Source organism: Mobula hypostoma, chromosome 2 (assembly GCF_963921235.1).
Source record: "Mobula hypostoma chromosome 2, sMobHyp1.1, whole genome shotgun sequence".
Lineage (NCBI taxonomy): Eukaryota > Metazoa > Chordata > Chondrichthyes > Myliobatiformes > Myliobatidae > Mobula > Mobula hypostoma.
The window spans coordinates 1,624,845-1,640,700 of NC_086098.1; the positions used below are offsets into that span (position 1 = coordinate 1,624,845).

At 44.5% G+C, this 15,856-nt stretch overlaps 1 protein-coding gene across 1 annotated transcript in view; it reads right to left on the bottom strand.

The window, feature by feature from the left end:
- Positions 1-216: 216 nt before the first annotated feature.
- LOC134337788 (PC3-like endoprotease variant B) overlaps positions 217-15,856 on the bottom strand; it is a 941,886-nt gene continuing 926,246 nt past the window's right edge. The window contains exon 11 of the mRNA XM_063033034.1: positions 217-253. Within this exon, the coding sequence (XP_062889104.1) occupies positions 233-253 (21 nt within the window). The 3' untranslated portion in view covers positions 217-232. The remainder of the gene's footprint in view (positions 254-15,856) is intronic.

The window sequence follows — 15,856 nt, forward strand, 5'->3', positions numbered from 1 at the left end:
CATTAGTGTGAGTTATATGGTCCTTGTCACTTGTAAAACAAACTGCACATCTAATTTTTTCCCTAGTTCTGGATCGCATTACCATCCTTTGTCAATAAACCACAAGATGCACCGAAGGTATTAATGAATGAAATGCAGTGTTTCTTTATTAGATATTGAATGCGTATTTGTAGAGTAATAATACAAACCAATCAAGGCATTCAATAGAGTGTTGTACACTTTTAAAATCTTCTCAAGTTGTTGACCGTCTGCCCTGTGAAAGTGAGAAAAGAATAATTAAATGTTTACCAGAAGCAACGCAATGGTTTTAAACAGTTTATTTCCTTCAACGCAGAGGTAATAGGGTTTAAAAAAGTGAACTTTAATAAGTAAAACCTTTTCTTTGCATTAAAATCTAAACAAAATTAAATAGATATATTTTCCTTTGCTACACAAAGGAAAGTGAAATTTGTTTCCATTTCATGCTTTTCTTCAATAATTGATTGACAGTTGAACTAATTGGGTTAATTATTGTCTCTTGTGTATTATTGTCTGTCTATAATCAGTAACCTGGTGTGAATTCTTTCTTCAAATGCACATCCGGCACTCATGATAAGGGAATAATTTAATGACCCTTAGCAAAGGATGACATGAAATAAAAGCTGCCAGCCTAACTTAAGCAAAGAATTTTTATGAAATTTGCAAAGAACCCCTCAAAATTTTGGCCTCATTTCATGTGAGCTTCTGCTGATGAGGGTGAGTAATTTTTGATGCTCTCTAAATAGAGGAGGTCCTGCCTATGAGAATGAGTAATTTCTGATGCTCTCTAATTATAATCTTAGATAAAGAAGCCAGTTGCAAAAGAAACTTGAAATGATTTACATTCATAGAGTCATAGATCTCCAAGAGGACTACAACCTTGTTGTTGGGTTTTGAGACTTGTGTGCCTCAATGACCTGGAGAGCTATGTTGGCTGGAGTCAGGGATTAATGCTTTGGCTCTTAGTAGGGTCACCCATACCAAACAGGACAAACGTTAGAGGACAAACTAAGAGTGGTCAGCTGACCCTCCAGGTTCATGAGGTCAGCTCAGGGCTAACTGTCTCGCTGGTAAAACAAAATTGTTGCAGAAACAGCAATGAAGAATCCCATGACATCTGAGTGCAACAGTATTCCTGACTCACCACCCACACCCAGGACTTAATGACTGACAGTAAACTGTGAGGAGGCTACTGATACCATGAAAGCTGCCTGAGATGGAGAACCTTCATTGCTGCCCTAAGTGCCAGTGGCTTAATGGAGAAAAGAAGAAAGAAGGAGAGTCATACAACACAGAAACAGGCCACTCGGCCCATACTCCTACCATCCATGCATCTCTTCAAATTTCTCTTAAATGTTGAAATCAAATTCACATCCACCACTACCATTTGCAGCTCATTCCACACTCTCACCATCCACAAATCTCGAAAAATGAGAATTCATTGAATGATTTATAGATAATGCAATCCCTTCTGAATTAGCTGCAGGATCACCAGCTTTCAGTGGGACACGTTCTACTAATATATTATTTCATTGTGGCATATTAATAAGCTAAAATGTTTCCAAACTGATGCTAACAATGGTTTTGCATTGAGGATATTGTGGGTTCACATGCCTGCTATTGTATTAGACAAAGCTGCATTGTTATAGACTTGTTTTAAAAGATAATTTGCTTTGTTTTGAGTTGATTGTTAAACATCCTGAGGTATTAATTTGAAGGTTGACAAAAGAAGATGTACCAGGACACCTCGTTAGTATTTAGCCTTCAAACTACTACTACTACTACTACTACTACGTCGACTCAGGCCTAGGGGGCCAGCGTCGGGCACTTTTTTATGCCTTACAAGGCGCGAAACGAAAGACTGTGTGGTGCGCCACTCTTCACACAGACAGTAGGTGGCCGTTGACTTACAAAGAGTTTATTCGCCCTTTGACGGGTTTTGTTTTCAATCCTGCTGGGTGCCTACACACCCTCCTCCCTGGTTAACCGAAGTGCACCAGGGGGTGTGCCAGTTGATTCGCTGACAACCGGACCTGAGACAGGTAGTACTGGGCTACGTGGTACCAGTAGCAAGGCAAGGCCCTGACCTGACACATGAGCCCTCAAACAATATCACTAAACCAGACTGACTGACTCGTTACATCACAGCTCAGCATGGAACCACCAATGCCCTTGAACAGAAAATCATACAGAAAGTATTGGATACCGCCCAGTCCATCATATGTAAAGCCCTCCCCACCATTGAGCTCACCTATAAGGAGCATTGTCGCAGGAAAGCAGCATCCTTCATCAAGAATCAACACCACTCAGGTCATGTTCTCTTCTCACTGCTGCCATCAAGAAGGAGTACAGGACTCACAGCACAAGGTTCAGGAACAGTTATTACCCCTCAACCATCAGCTCTTGAACTGAAGGGGATAAGCACCCTCAACTTCACTTGCACCATCACTAAACTGTTCCCACAACCAATCGACTAACTTCCAAGACTCTTCATCTCATGTTCTTGATAGTTATTGGTTATTTATTTATTATCATAATTTATTTCTTTTTGTTTTGCACTGTTTGTTTTTTGCTTGCTGGCTGAACACTCAAGTTGGTGTGGTGTTTCATTCATTCTAGTTCTGTTACTGTTACTATTCTAATACGGATTTAGTGAGCGTGCCCACTAAAATGAATCTCAGGTTTGTATACGGTGACATATACATACTTTGATAATAAGTTTCCTTTGAACTCTGAACTTTGAATTTTGAGACTATCCGGTGATTTTCATGGTGCACAAAAGAACTATCTTGTTTTTGTATTATAACTGTAATATTATTCAGAAATACTTTATTAGTTGAATAATGTGCTCCGCGTCCAGCACATAATTCTCCAGAACTTCTGCCACCTCCAACGGGGTCCCACCACCAAGCACCTTCCCCTCCCCCCACTTTCTGCTTTCCACAGGGATCACTCCCTAAGTGACTCCTTCGTCCATTTGTCCCTCCCACTGATCTCCCTCCTGACACTTATCCTTGCAGGCAGAACAAGTGCTACACCTGCCCCTACACCTCCCTCACTACCATTCAGGGCCCCAAACAATCTTTCCAGGTGAGGCTACACTTCACCTATGAGTCTTTTGGGATCATTTACTGTGTTAGGTGCTCCCGGTGCGGACTCCTGTACATCGGTGAGACCCAATTTAGTAGATTGGGAGACCACTTTGCCAGGCATCTACGCTCTGTCTGCCAGAACCAGCGGGATCTCCCAGTGCCACCCATTTTAATTCCACTTCCCATTCCCATTCCGATATGTCCATCAACGACTTCCTCCACTGTCGTGATGAGGCCACACTTTGGTTGGAGAAGCAACACCTTATATTCTGTTTGGGTAGCTTCCGACCTGATGGCATGAACATCAGTTTCTCTAACTTCCAGTAATGCCCCCAACCCCCCCTTCACCATTTCCCATCCCCTTATCCCTCGCTCACCTATCCTCACCTCATCAATCAACTTCCCAGCTCTTTACTTCATCCCTCCCCCTCCAGGTTTCAATAGACAATAGGTGCAGGAGCAGGCCATTCGACCCTTCGAGCCAGCACCGCCATTCACTGTAATCATGGCTGATCATCCACAATCAGTATCCAGTTCCTGCCTTATCCCCATAACCTTTGATTCCGCTATCTTTAATTGCTCTATCCATCTCTTTCTTAAAAGCATCCAGAGATTGGCCTCCACAGCCTTCTGGGGCAGAGCATTCCATATAGTTTTTCCTCAACTCCGTTCTAAATGGCCTACCCTTTATTCTTAAACTGTGACCTCTGGTTCTGGACTCACCCATCAGCGGGAACATGCTTCCTGCCTCCAGCGTGTCCAATCCCTTAATAATCTTATATATTTCATTAAGATCCCCTCTCAGCCTTCTAAATTCCAGAGTATACAAGCCCAGTCGCTCCAATCTTTCAACATATGACAGCCCCGCCATCCCGGGAATTAACCCTGTGAACCTACGCTGCACTCCCTCAATAGCAAGAATGTCCTTCCTCAAATTTGGAGACCAAAACTGCACACAGTACTCCAGGTGTGGTCTCACCAGGGCCCTGTACAGCTGCAGAAGGACCTCTTTGCTCTTATACTCAATTCCCCTTGTTATGAAGGCCAGCATGCCTTCACCTGTCATCTGGTAGTTCTCTCTCTCCTCCCCTTCCTTTTAAATCTGCTCCTCAGCTGTTTTCTCCAGTCCTGCCGAAAGGTTTCAGAGCAAAACATCGATGGAGGCAAGCAAAAATTTGGTTCAAAAGCAAGCAGTCGACCTTTCAGGACCGATGAAGAGTCTTGGTCCAAAAGATTCACCGTTTATTCTTTTCCATCGATGGTGCCTGGCCTGCTGAGTTCCTCCATCATTTTGAGAGTGTGTTGCTTGAATTTCCAGACTGCAGATCTTCTCTTGTTTGGTTAAAACAAGAACTGACTGCGCTTGTCAGGAGTCAGAGAACATTTCGGGAGAGCAGTGTCATGTGCTTTACTGAGACGTGGCTGAACGAGGACATACCCGATCAAAGCATTTCCATAGAGGGCTTCCAGACCGTTCGAGCTGACCGGAATTGCATTGAGAGCGGTGAGCGTAAAGGAGGGGGTCTAGCGGTTCTGGTAAACAACAGATGGTGCAATCCTGGGCATATTACGATCAAGGAACATGCCTGTAGCCCGGATATTGAACTTTTTGCTGTTGGACTCCGGCCTTATTATTTGCCAAGGGAAATCTCGCATGCAATTGTGGTTGTTGTGTACATCCCTCCCTCCGCCAACCCGACGTCGGCGTGTAACATGATTTACACCGTCATAGCCAGATTACAAACCCAGCACCCGAGTGCCCTCATTACCATCTTGGGTGACTTCAACCAGGTTACCATGGCTAGAACACTGCCCAACTTCACGCAGTATGTGAGCTGTACAACCAGAGGGGAGAGGACTCTGGATTTGATGTATGCTAACGTTAAGGATGCATACAGCTCCTCTCTCCTCCCCCCACTGGGAAGGTCAGATCACAGCCTGGTGCATCTAAAACCCTGCTACGTTCCTCTGGTGAAGAGTAAACCTGCAACCTCGAGGACAGTGAGGAAATGGTCGGAGGAGGCTTATGAGGCGCTCCAGGGTTGTTTTGAGGTGACAGACTGGCAGGCACTCTGTGAGTCACATGAAGAGGATATTGATGGGCTCACAGAGTGCATCACTGATTACATCAACTTCTGTGTGGACTGCAATGTTCTGACAAGAACTGTCCTTTGTTATTCAAATAACAAGCCATGGGTGACAAAGGACATTAAGGACATCCTGAACGCTAAAAAGAGGGCGTTTAGAGATGGAAATAGGGAGGAGCTGAGGGCAATACAGAGGAACCTGAAAGCCAGGATCAGGGAGGCTAAAGACAGGTACAGGAGGAAGCTTGAGTGAAAACTCCAGCAAAATAACATGAGAGAGGTCTGGAGTGGGATGAGGACCATCACTAGGTTCCGGTAAACTAGCAACAGAGGATCTGAAGGCAGTGTGGACAGGGCCAATGAACTTAACCTGTTCTTTAACAGATCTGACATTGTGACCCCTGCCCATCCCCCACAGGAGCCATCTGTTGTCGGCCTCCAACCAATACATATTCCACTTTCCCCTCCTACCCCTCCTCACAGTCTCCCACCCTGCTCTCATGACTATACCCCTTCCCCACACGAAACCACTACGGTGGGCTTCACGGCTGAACAGGTGAGAAGACAGCTGAAACGTCTCAACCCAAGCAAGGCTGCAGGACCGGATGTTGTCAGTACCAGGGTGCTCAAAGCCTGTGCCCCTCAGCCTTGTGGAGTACTTCGCCATGTATTCAACCTGAGCCTGAGGCTCCGGAGGGTTCCTGTGCTGTGGAAGATGTCCTGCCTCGTCCCTGTGCCGAAGATGCCACGCCCCAGTGGTCTCAATGACTACAGACTGGTGGCATTGACCTCCCACATCATGAAGACCCTGGAGAGACTTGTTCTGGAGCTGCTCCAGCCTATGGTCAGGCCACACTTAGATCCCCTCCAGTTCGCCTACCAGCCCTGACTAGGAGTTGAGGATGCCATCATCTACCTGCTGAACCGTGTCCACGCCCACCTGGACAAGCCAGCGAGCACTGTGAGGGTCATGTTTTTTGACTTCTCCAGTGCGTTCAACACCATCCGCCCTGCTCTGCTGGGGGAGAAGCTGACAGTGATGCAGGTGGATGCTTCCCTGGTATCATGGATTCTTGATTACCTGACTGGCAGACCACAGTACGTATGCTTGCAACACTGTGTGTCCGACAGAGTGATCAGCAGCACTCGGGCTCCCTTCCTCCCTTCCTCTTCACCGTTTACACCTCAGACTTCAACTACTGCACAGAGTCTTGTCATCTTCAGAAGTTTTCGGATGACTCTGCCATAGCTGGATGCATCAGCAAGGGAGATGAGGTTGAGTACAGGGCTACAATAGGAAACTTTATCACATGGTGTGAGCAGAATTATCTGCAGCTTAATGTGAAAAAGACCAAGGAGCTGGTGGTAGATCTGAGGAGAGCTAAGGTACCGGTGACCCCTGTTTCCATCCAGGGGGTCAGTGTGGACATGGTGGAGGATTACAAATACCTGGGGATACGAATTGACAATAAACTGGACTGGTCTAATAACACTGAGGCTGTCTACAAGAAGGGTCAGAGCTGTCTCTATTTCTTGAGGAGACTGAGGTCCTTTAACATCTGCCGGACGATGCTGAGGATGTTCTACGAGTCTGTGGTGGCCAGTGCGATCATGTTTGCTGTTGTGTGCTGGGGCAGCAGGCTGAGGGTAGCAGACACCAACAGAATCAACAAACTCATTCGTAAGGCCAGTGATGTTGTGGGGATGGAACTGGACTCTCTGACGGTGGTGTCTGAAAAGAGGATGCTGTCCAAGTTGCATGCCATCTTGGTCAATGTCTCCCATCCACTACATAATGTACTGGGTGGGCACAGGAGTACATTCAGCCAGAGACTCATTCCACCGAGATGCAACACAGAGCGTCATAGGAAGTCATTCCAGCCTGTGGCCATCAAAATTTACAACTCCTCCCTTGGAGGGTCAGACACCCTGAGCAAATAGGCTGGTCCAGGACTTATTTCATAATTTACTGGCATAATTTACATATTACTATTTAACTATTTATGGTTCTATTACTGTTTATTATTTATGGTACAACTGTAACGAAAACCAATTTCCCCCGGGATTCATAAAGTATGACTATGAGTACTTCTACTACTAAAGAGACGGATTTCACTGAGTGTTTGAAATGGGTCAAAAGTGGTAAAAATTTATTGGCATTCAGGTACAGAATTCTGATGCTTAAGACCTGGACAGCTGAAGGAATATCAGACAGAGGTAGAGGAAGTAAATTCTGAGTCGACCAAGAGAATAAGTTGGTGAAGAATGTTTAGCACATGTGGTTATGTGGCTGGAGGAGATTTCTGAGCGTGGATGGAATAAGGACAAATGAAGTGAATAAAAAGCAAGGGTCAGAATTTTAAATTTGATTAATAAGGAACCAAAGTTTAAAGATTAATTATCTGTATCCTTAATCTTTAGTTCGTGATTAATCAATTTTAAAGATCAGTTTTATTTGTCATATTTACATCAAACAATACAATAAAATGTATCGTTTGTGTCAAATCAAATCAGTGAAGATTGTTCTGGGAGCAGCCCAATAGTGTCACCAAGCTTCTGGTGCCAACATAGTATGTCCACAATTTAATAATCCATACCGGTACGTCTTTGGAATGTGGGAAGAAACCACAGTACCAGGAGGAAATCCATGTGGTCATGGGGAGAACACGCAAACCATTTACAGACAGTAGCGGGAATTGAACCGCAATTGTTGATTGCTGTAAAGTGATTGTGCTAACTGCTACTCAAATGTGCCACACAGGTATAACCAAATATTTATATAAAGCATATGAAGATAACAATGTAATGTGCAACATGGATTGATTTCTGACATGAACTAATATGCTTAGGTTATGATTATCAGATTTGCTTGTAGCCTTAATCCATGTCTCTGTCCTGTTCCAGGTATCTCATCCATCAGTGAGGCCACACATGGAGTACTGTGAGCAGTTTGGGGCCCTTTTCTAAGGAAGGATGTGCTGGTATAGAGGAGCATCCAGAGGAGGTTCATGAGAATGATCCTGGGAATGAAAGGGTTAACATGTGAGTTGCTTTTGATGGCTCCGGGCCTGTACCCACTGGAGTTTAGAGGAATGAGGGGCTATCCCATTGAAACATAGTGAATGTTGAAAGGTCTTGGTAGAATGGACATGGAAAGGATGTTTCCTATAGTGGGAATGTCAAGGACCAGAGGGCAAAAATGTCCTATAAAACAGAGGTGAGGAAGAATTTCTTTAGCCAGGGAGTGTGAATCTGTGGAATACATTGCCAAGGCAGCTGTGGAGGCCAAGTCATCGGGTATATTTAAAGCGGAGGTTGATAAGTTTTTGTTTGTCAGGTTATGGGGAGAAGGAATAAGGAACCTTGGTTCTCAAGGGATATTGCAACTCTGATAAAGAAGAAGAGGGAGTTGTATGAAATGTATAGGAAACAGGGAGTAAATCAGGTGCTTGAGGGGTATAAGAAGTGCAAGAAAATAATTAAGAAAGTAATCAGGAGGGCTAAAAGAAGACATGAGGTTGCCTTGGCAGTCAAAGTGAAGGATAATCCAAAGAGCTTTTACAGGTATATTAAGAGCAAAAGGATTGTAAGGGATAAAATTGGTCCTCTTGAAGATCAGAGTGGTCAGCTATGTGCAGAACCAAAGGAAATGGGGGAGATCTTAATAGGTTTTTTGCATCTGTATTTACTAAGGAAACTGGCATGAAGTCTAAGATTCTGGACTAGTTCCTGAGGATTGGAGGGTGGCTAATGTAACCCCACTTTTTAAAAAAGGAGGGAGAGAGAAACCGGGGAATTATAGGCCGGTTAGCCTAACATCGGTGGTGGGGAAACTGCTGGAGTCAGTTATCAAGGATGTGATAACAGCACATTTGGAAAGCGGTGAAATGATCGGACAAAGTCAGCATGGATTTGTGAAAGGAAAATCATGTCTGACGAATCTCATAGAATTTTTTGAGGATGTAACTAGTAGAGTGGATAGGGGAGAACCAGTGGATGTGGTATATTTGGATTTTCAAAAGGCTTTTGACAAGGTCCCACATAGGAGATTAGTGTGCAAACTTAAAGCACACGGTATTGGGGGTAAGGTATTGGTGTGGGTGGAGAATTGGTTAGCAGACAGGAAGCAAAGAGTGGGAATAAACGGGACCTTTTCAGAATGGCAGGCGGTGACTAGTGGGGTACCGCAAGGCTCAGTACTGGGACCCCAGTTGTTTACAATATATATTAATGACTTGGATGAGGGAATTAAATGCAGCATCTCCAAGTTTGCGGATGACACGAAGCTGGGTGGCAGTGTTAGCAGTGAGGAGGATGCTAAGAGGATGCAGGGTGACTTGGATAGGTTGGGTGAGTGGGCAAACTCATGGCAGATGCAATTTAATGTGGATAAATGTGAAGTTATCCACTTTGGTGGCAAAAATAGGAAAATAGATTATTATCTGAATGGTGGCCGATTAGGAAAAGGGGAGGTGCAACGAGACCTGGGTGTCATTATACACCAGTCATTGAAAGTGGGCATGCAGGTACAGCAGGCGGTGAAAAAGGCGAACGGTATGCTGGCATTTATAGCGAGAGGATTCGAGTACAGGAGCAGGGAGCTCCTACTGCAGTTGTACAAGGCCTTGGTGAGACCACACCTGGAGTATTGTGTGCAGTTTTGGTCCCCTAATCTGAGGAAAGACATCTTTGCCATAGAGGGAGTACAAAGAAGGTTCACCAGATTGATTCCTGGGATGGCAGGTCTTTCATATGAAGAAAGACTGGATGAACTGGGCTTGTACTCGTTGGAATTTAGAAGATTGAGGGGGGATCTGATTGAAACGTATAAGATCCTAAAGGGATTGGACAGGCTAGATGCGGGAAGATTGTTCCCGATGTTGGGGAGGTCTAGAACGAGGGGTCACAGTTTGAGGATAGAGGGGAAGCCTTTTAGGACCGAGGTTAGGAAAAACTTCTTCACACAGAGAGTGGTGAATCTGTGGAATTCTCTGCCACAGCAAACTGTTGAGGCCAGTTCATTAGCTATGTTTAAAAGGAAGTTAGATATGGCCCTTGTGGCTACAGGGGTCAGGGGGTATGGAGGGAAGGCTGGGTTCTGAGTTGGATGATCAGCCATGATCATAATAAATGGCGGTGCAGGCTCGAAGGGCCGAATGGCCTACTCCTGCACCTATTTTCTATGTTTCTATGTTTCTATGTTTCTATGGAATTAAGGGAATCAAGTAGTGAGATCATGAAAACTGTACAGATTGAAAAGGAGGAGGTCCTTGCTGTCTTGAGGAAAATTAAAGTGGATAAATCCCAGGGACCTGACAGGGTGTTCCCTCGGACCTTGAAGGAGACTAGTGTTGAAATTGCAGGGGCCCTGGCAGAAATAATTAAAATGTCGCTGTCCATGGGTGAGGTGCCGGAGGATTGGAGAGCGGCTCATGTTGTTCCGTTGTTTAAAAAAGGATCGAAAAGTAATCCGGGAAATTATAGGCCGGTAAATTTAACGTCGATAGTAGGTAAGTTATTGGAGGGAGTACTAAGAGACAGAATCTACAAGCATTTGGATAGACAGGGACTTATTAGGGAGAGTCAACATGGCTTTGTGCGTGGTAGGTCATGTTTGACCAATCTATTGGAGTTTTTCGAGGAGGTTACCAGGAAAGTGGATGAAGGGAAGGCAGTGGATATTGTCTACATGGACTTCAGTAAGGCCTTTGACAAGGTCCCGCATGGGAGGTTAGTTAGGAAAATTCAGTTGCTAGGTATACATGGAGAGGTGGTAAATTGGATTAGGAATTGGCTCAATGGAAGAAGCCAAAGAGTGGTAGTAGAGAATTGCTTCTCTGAGTGGAGGCCTGTGACTAGTGGTGTGCCACAGGGATCAGTGCTGGGACCATTGTTATTTGTCATCTATATCAATGATCTGGACAAGTGTGAGGTATTGCACGTTGGAAGGACAAACCAAGGTAGAACATACAGGGTTAATGGTAAGGCACCGAGGAGTGCAGTGGAACAGAGGGATCTGGGAATACAGATACAAAATTCCCTAAGAGTGGCATCACAGGTAGATAGGGTCGTAAAGAGAGCTTTTTGTACATTGGCCTTTATCAATCGAAGTATTGAGTATAAGAGCTGGAATGTTATGATGAGGTTGTATAAGGCATTGGTGAGGCCGAATCTGGAGTATTGTGTTCAGTTTTGGTCACCAAATTACAGGAAGGATATAAATAAGGTTGAAAGAGTGCAGAGAAGGTTTACAAGGATGTTGCCAGGACTTAAGAAACTCAGTTACAGAGAAAGATTGAATAGGTTAGGACTTCATTCCCTGGAGCGTAGAAGAATGAGGGGAGATTTGATAGAGGTATATAAAATTATGATGGGTATAGATAGAGTGAATGCAAGCAAGCTTTTTCCACTGAGGCAAGGGGAGAAAAAAACCAGAGGACATGGGTTAAGGGTGAGGGGGGAAAAGTTTAAAGGGAACACTGGGGGGGCTTCTTCACACAGAGAGTGGTGGGAGTATGGAATGAGCTGCCAGACGAGGTGGTAAATGTGGGTTCTTTTTTAACATTTAAGAATAAATTGGACAGATACATAGATGGGAGGTGTATGGAGGGATATGGTCTGTGTGCAGGTCAGTGGGACTAGGCAGAAAATGGTTCGGCACAGCCAAGAAGGGCCAAAAGGCCTGTTTCTGTGCTGTAGTTTCTATGGTTTCTATGGTTTCTAAGGCAGGAGAATGGTATTGAGAGAAATAATAAATCAACCATGATGGAATAACTGTGTAGGCCCAATGTACAAATAGCCTAATTCTGTTCCTATGTCATATAATCTTATCTTTCTTCTCATTTCCTCAGCAGTTTGATTGAGGCACGACTGTGCAAGTGCGCGGACGTCAGTGACTTAGACCGGCCGGAAGAATTTAAAAAGAAGACAGATTTATAGAGCAGGCATTAGAGGAGCAGGAGTCAGAGTAGGAGGGCTTTGGCTCAATGGGGCCTCGGCGATATAGAGGTTGAGGAGACGTAAGTTACTTGTGAAGAATAGGAACAACAACTATGTCTGTGAGGCTGGTGTTCTGTACTGGGTATCGGATATGGGATGTCCAGGAGACTACCAGCCTCCCAGACGGCCACATCTGCACCAGGTGCATCAAGCTGCAGCTTCTTAGGAAACGCGTTAGGGAACTGGAGATGCAGCTCAATGACTTTTGTCTTGTAGGGAAAGTGAGGAGGTGATAGAGAGGAGCTACAGGCAAGTAGTCACACCGGGGCCTCGAGAGACAGATAATTGGGTAACAGTCAGGAGAGGGAAGGGCAAGAGTCAGATACCAGAGGGTACCCCTGTGGCTGTCCCCCTTAATAATAAGTACTCCTTTTGAGTACTGTTGGGGGGATGACCTACCTGGGGGAAGCAACAGTGGCCATGGCTTGTCCAGTGCCACTGATTTATCCAACTTGATGCTTTCCAAAAGCTCCAGCACATCCCCTCTCTTAATGTCCATATGCTCAAGCTTTTCAGTCTGCTGTAATTCATCCCTACATTCACCAAGGTCCTTTTCCGTAGTGAATACTGAAGCAAATTATTCATTAAGTACCTCCGCTACCTCCTCCCGTTCCATACACACTGTTCCACTGTAACACTTGATTGGTCCTATTCTCTTAGGTCTTATCCTGTTGCTCTTCATATACTTATAAAATGCCTTGGGGTTTTCCTTAATCCTGCTCGCCAAGGCCTTCTCATGGCCCCTTCTGGTTCTCCTAATTTCATTCTTAAGCTCCTTCCTGCTAGCTTTAGAATTTTCTAGATCTCTATCATTACCTAGTTTTTTGAACTTTTCATAAGCTTTCATTTTCTTCTTGACTAGATTTTCAACAGATTTTGTACGCCATGGTTCCTGTGCCCCACCATCCTTTCGCTATCTCACTGCAACGTACCTGTGCAAAACACCAGGCAAATATCCCCTGAACATTTGCCACATCTCTGCCGTGCATTTCCCTGAGAACATCTGTTCTCAATTTATACTTCCTAGTTCCTGCCTGATAGCTTCATATTTCCCCTTACTCTAATTAAATGCTTTCCTAATTTGTCTGTCCCTATCCCTCTCCAATGTTATGGTAAAGGAGATAGAAATGTGATCACTGTCTCCAAAGTGCTCTCCCACTGAAAGATATGACACTTGACCAGGCTCATTTCCCAATACCAGATCAAGTACAGCCTCTCCTCTTGTAGGTTCATCTACATACTGTGTCAGGAAACCTTCTTGAACACACCTAACAAACTCCACCTCACAGTCAGTATGGCTTTGTGAAAGGCAGGTCGTGCCTTACAAGCCTGATTGAATTTTTTGAGGATGTGACTAAACACATTCATGAAGGTAGAGCAGTAGATGTAGTGTATATGGATTTCAGCAAGGCGCTTGATAAGGTACCCCATGCAAGGCTTATTGAGAAAGTAAGGAGGTATGTGATCCAAGGCGACTTGCTTTATGGATCCAGAAGTGGCTTGCCCACAGGAGGCAAAGAGTGGTTGTAGACAGGTCATATTCTGCATGGAGGTCGGTGACCAGTGGTGTGCCTCAGGGATCTGTTCTGGGACCCCTACTCTTTGTGATTTTTATAAATGACCTGGATGAGGAAATGGAGGGATAGGTTAGTAAATTTGTTGATGACACAAAGGTTGGAGGTGTTGTGGATAGTGTGGAGGGCTGTCAGAGGTTACAGCGGGACATTGCAAAAATGGACTGAGAAGTGGCAGATGGAGTTCAACCCAGATAAGTGTGAGGTGGTTCATTTTATTGGGTCAAATATGATGGCAGAATATAGTATTAATGGGAAGACTCTTGGCAGTGTGGAGGATCAGAGGGGTCTTGGGGTCTGAGTCCAAGCTGCTGCACAGGTTGACTCTGTGGTTAAGAAGGCATACAGTGCATTGGCCTTCATCAATCGTGGGATTGAATTTAGGAGTCGAGAGGTAATGTTGCAGCTATAAAAGACCCTGGTCAGACCCTACTTGGAGTACTGTGCTCAGTTCTGGTCACCTCACTACAGGAAGGATGTGGAAACCATAGAAAGGGTGCAGAGGAGATTTACAAGGATGTTTCCTGGTATGCCTTATGAGAATAGTTTGAGTGATCTCGGCCTTTTCTCCTTGGAGCAATGGAGGATGAGAGGTGACCTGATAGAGGTGTGTAAGATGATGAGAGGCATTGACCGTGTGGATAGTCAGAGGCTTTTTCCCAGCACTGAAATGGCTAGCACGGGAGTGCACAGTTTTAAGGTGCTTAGAAGTAGGTACATCTCTAAGAAGATGTCAGCGGTAATTTTTTTATGCAGAGAGTGGTGAGGGCATGGAATGGGCTTCTGGCGACGGTGGAGGAGGTGGATACAATAGGATGTTTTAAGAGACTCCTGTATAGGTATCTGAAACTTAGAAAAATAGAGACCTGTGGGTACCATATGTAATTTCCAAAGTAGTACATGTTTGGCACAGCATTATAGGCCCAAGGGCCTGTATCGTGCTGTAGGTTTTCTATTTTTCTATGTTTCTTCAATCGCCTATTCTGCAGTATTTAACAGTAGTGGTGTAATCCAAAGTATTGTGAAATCAAATCAAATCAAGCTTAATTATCATTCAAACTATATATGGCTTGTCAGAAAGGCAGTGTTATGATAATTGTGGGGGATTTTAACATGCGAGTGGATTGGGAAAATCAGGTCAGCCCTGGATCTCAAGACAGAGAATTTGTAGAATGTCTGCGAGATGGCTTTTTAGAACAGCTTGTTGTTGAGCCAACTAGGGGATCGGCTGTACTGGATTGGGTATTGTGTAATGAACCGGAGCTGATGAGAGAGATTGAGGTGAAGGAACCCTTAGGAGGCAGTGATCATACCATGATTGAGTTCACTGTGAAATCTGAAAAAGAGAACCTGCAATCTGATGTGTCGGTGTTTCAGTGGAGTAAAGGAAACTACAGTGGCATGAGAGAGGAACTGGCCAAAGTTGACTGGAAAGGGACACTGGTGGGAAAGACGGCAGAACAGCAGTGGTTGGAGTTTATGCGAGAAGTGAGGAAGGTGCAAGACAGATATATTTCAAAAAAGAAGAAATTTTCGAGTGGAAAAAGGAAGCAACCGTGGTTGACAAGATAAGTCAAAACCAAAATTAAAGCAAAGGAGAGGGCATACAAGGAAGAAAAATTAGTGGGAAGACAGAGGATTGGGAAGTTTTTAAAACCTTACAAAAGGAAACCAAGGAGGTCATTAAGAGGGAAAAGATGAATTATGAAAGGAAGCTAGCAAATAATATCAAAGAGGATACTAAAAGCTTTTTCAAGTATATAAAGAGTAAAAGACAGGTGAGAGTAGATATCGGACCGATAGAAAAAGATGCTGGAGAAATTGTAATGGGAGATAAGGAGATGGCAGAGGAACTGAACGAGTATTTTGCATCAGTCTTCACTAAGGAAGACATCAGCAGTATACCGGACACTCAAGGGTGGCAGGGAAGAGAAGTGTGCGCAGTCACAATTAGGACAGAGAAAGTACTCAGGAAGCTGAATAGTCTAAAGGTAGATAAATCTCCTGGACCAGATGGAATTCACCCGCGTGTTCTGAAGGAAGTAGCTGTGGAGATTGCGGAGGCATTAGCGATGATCTTTCAAAA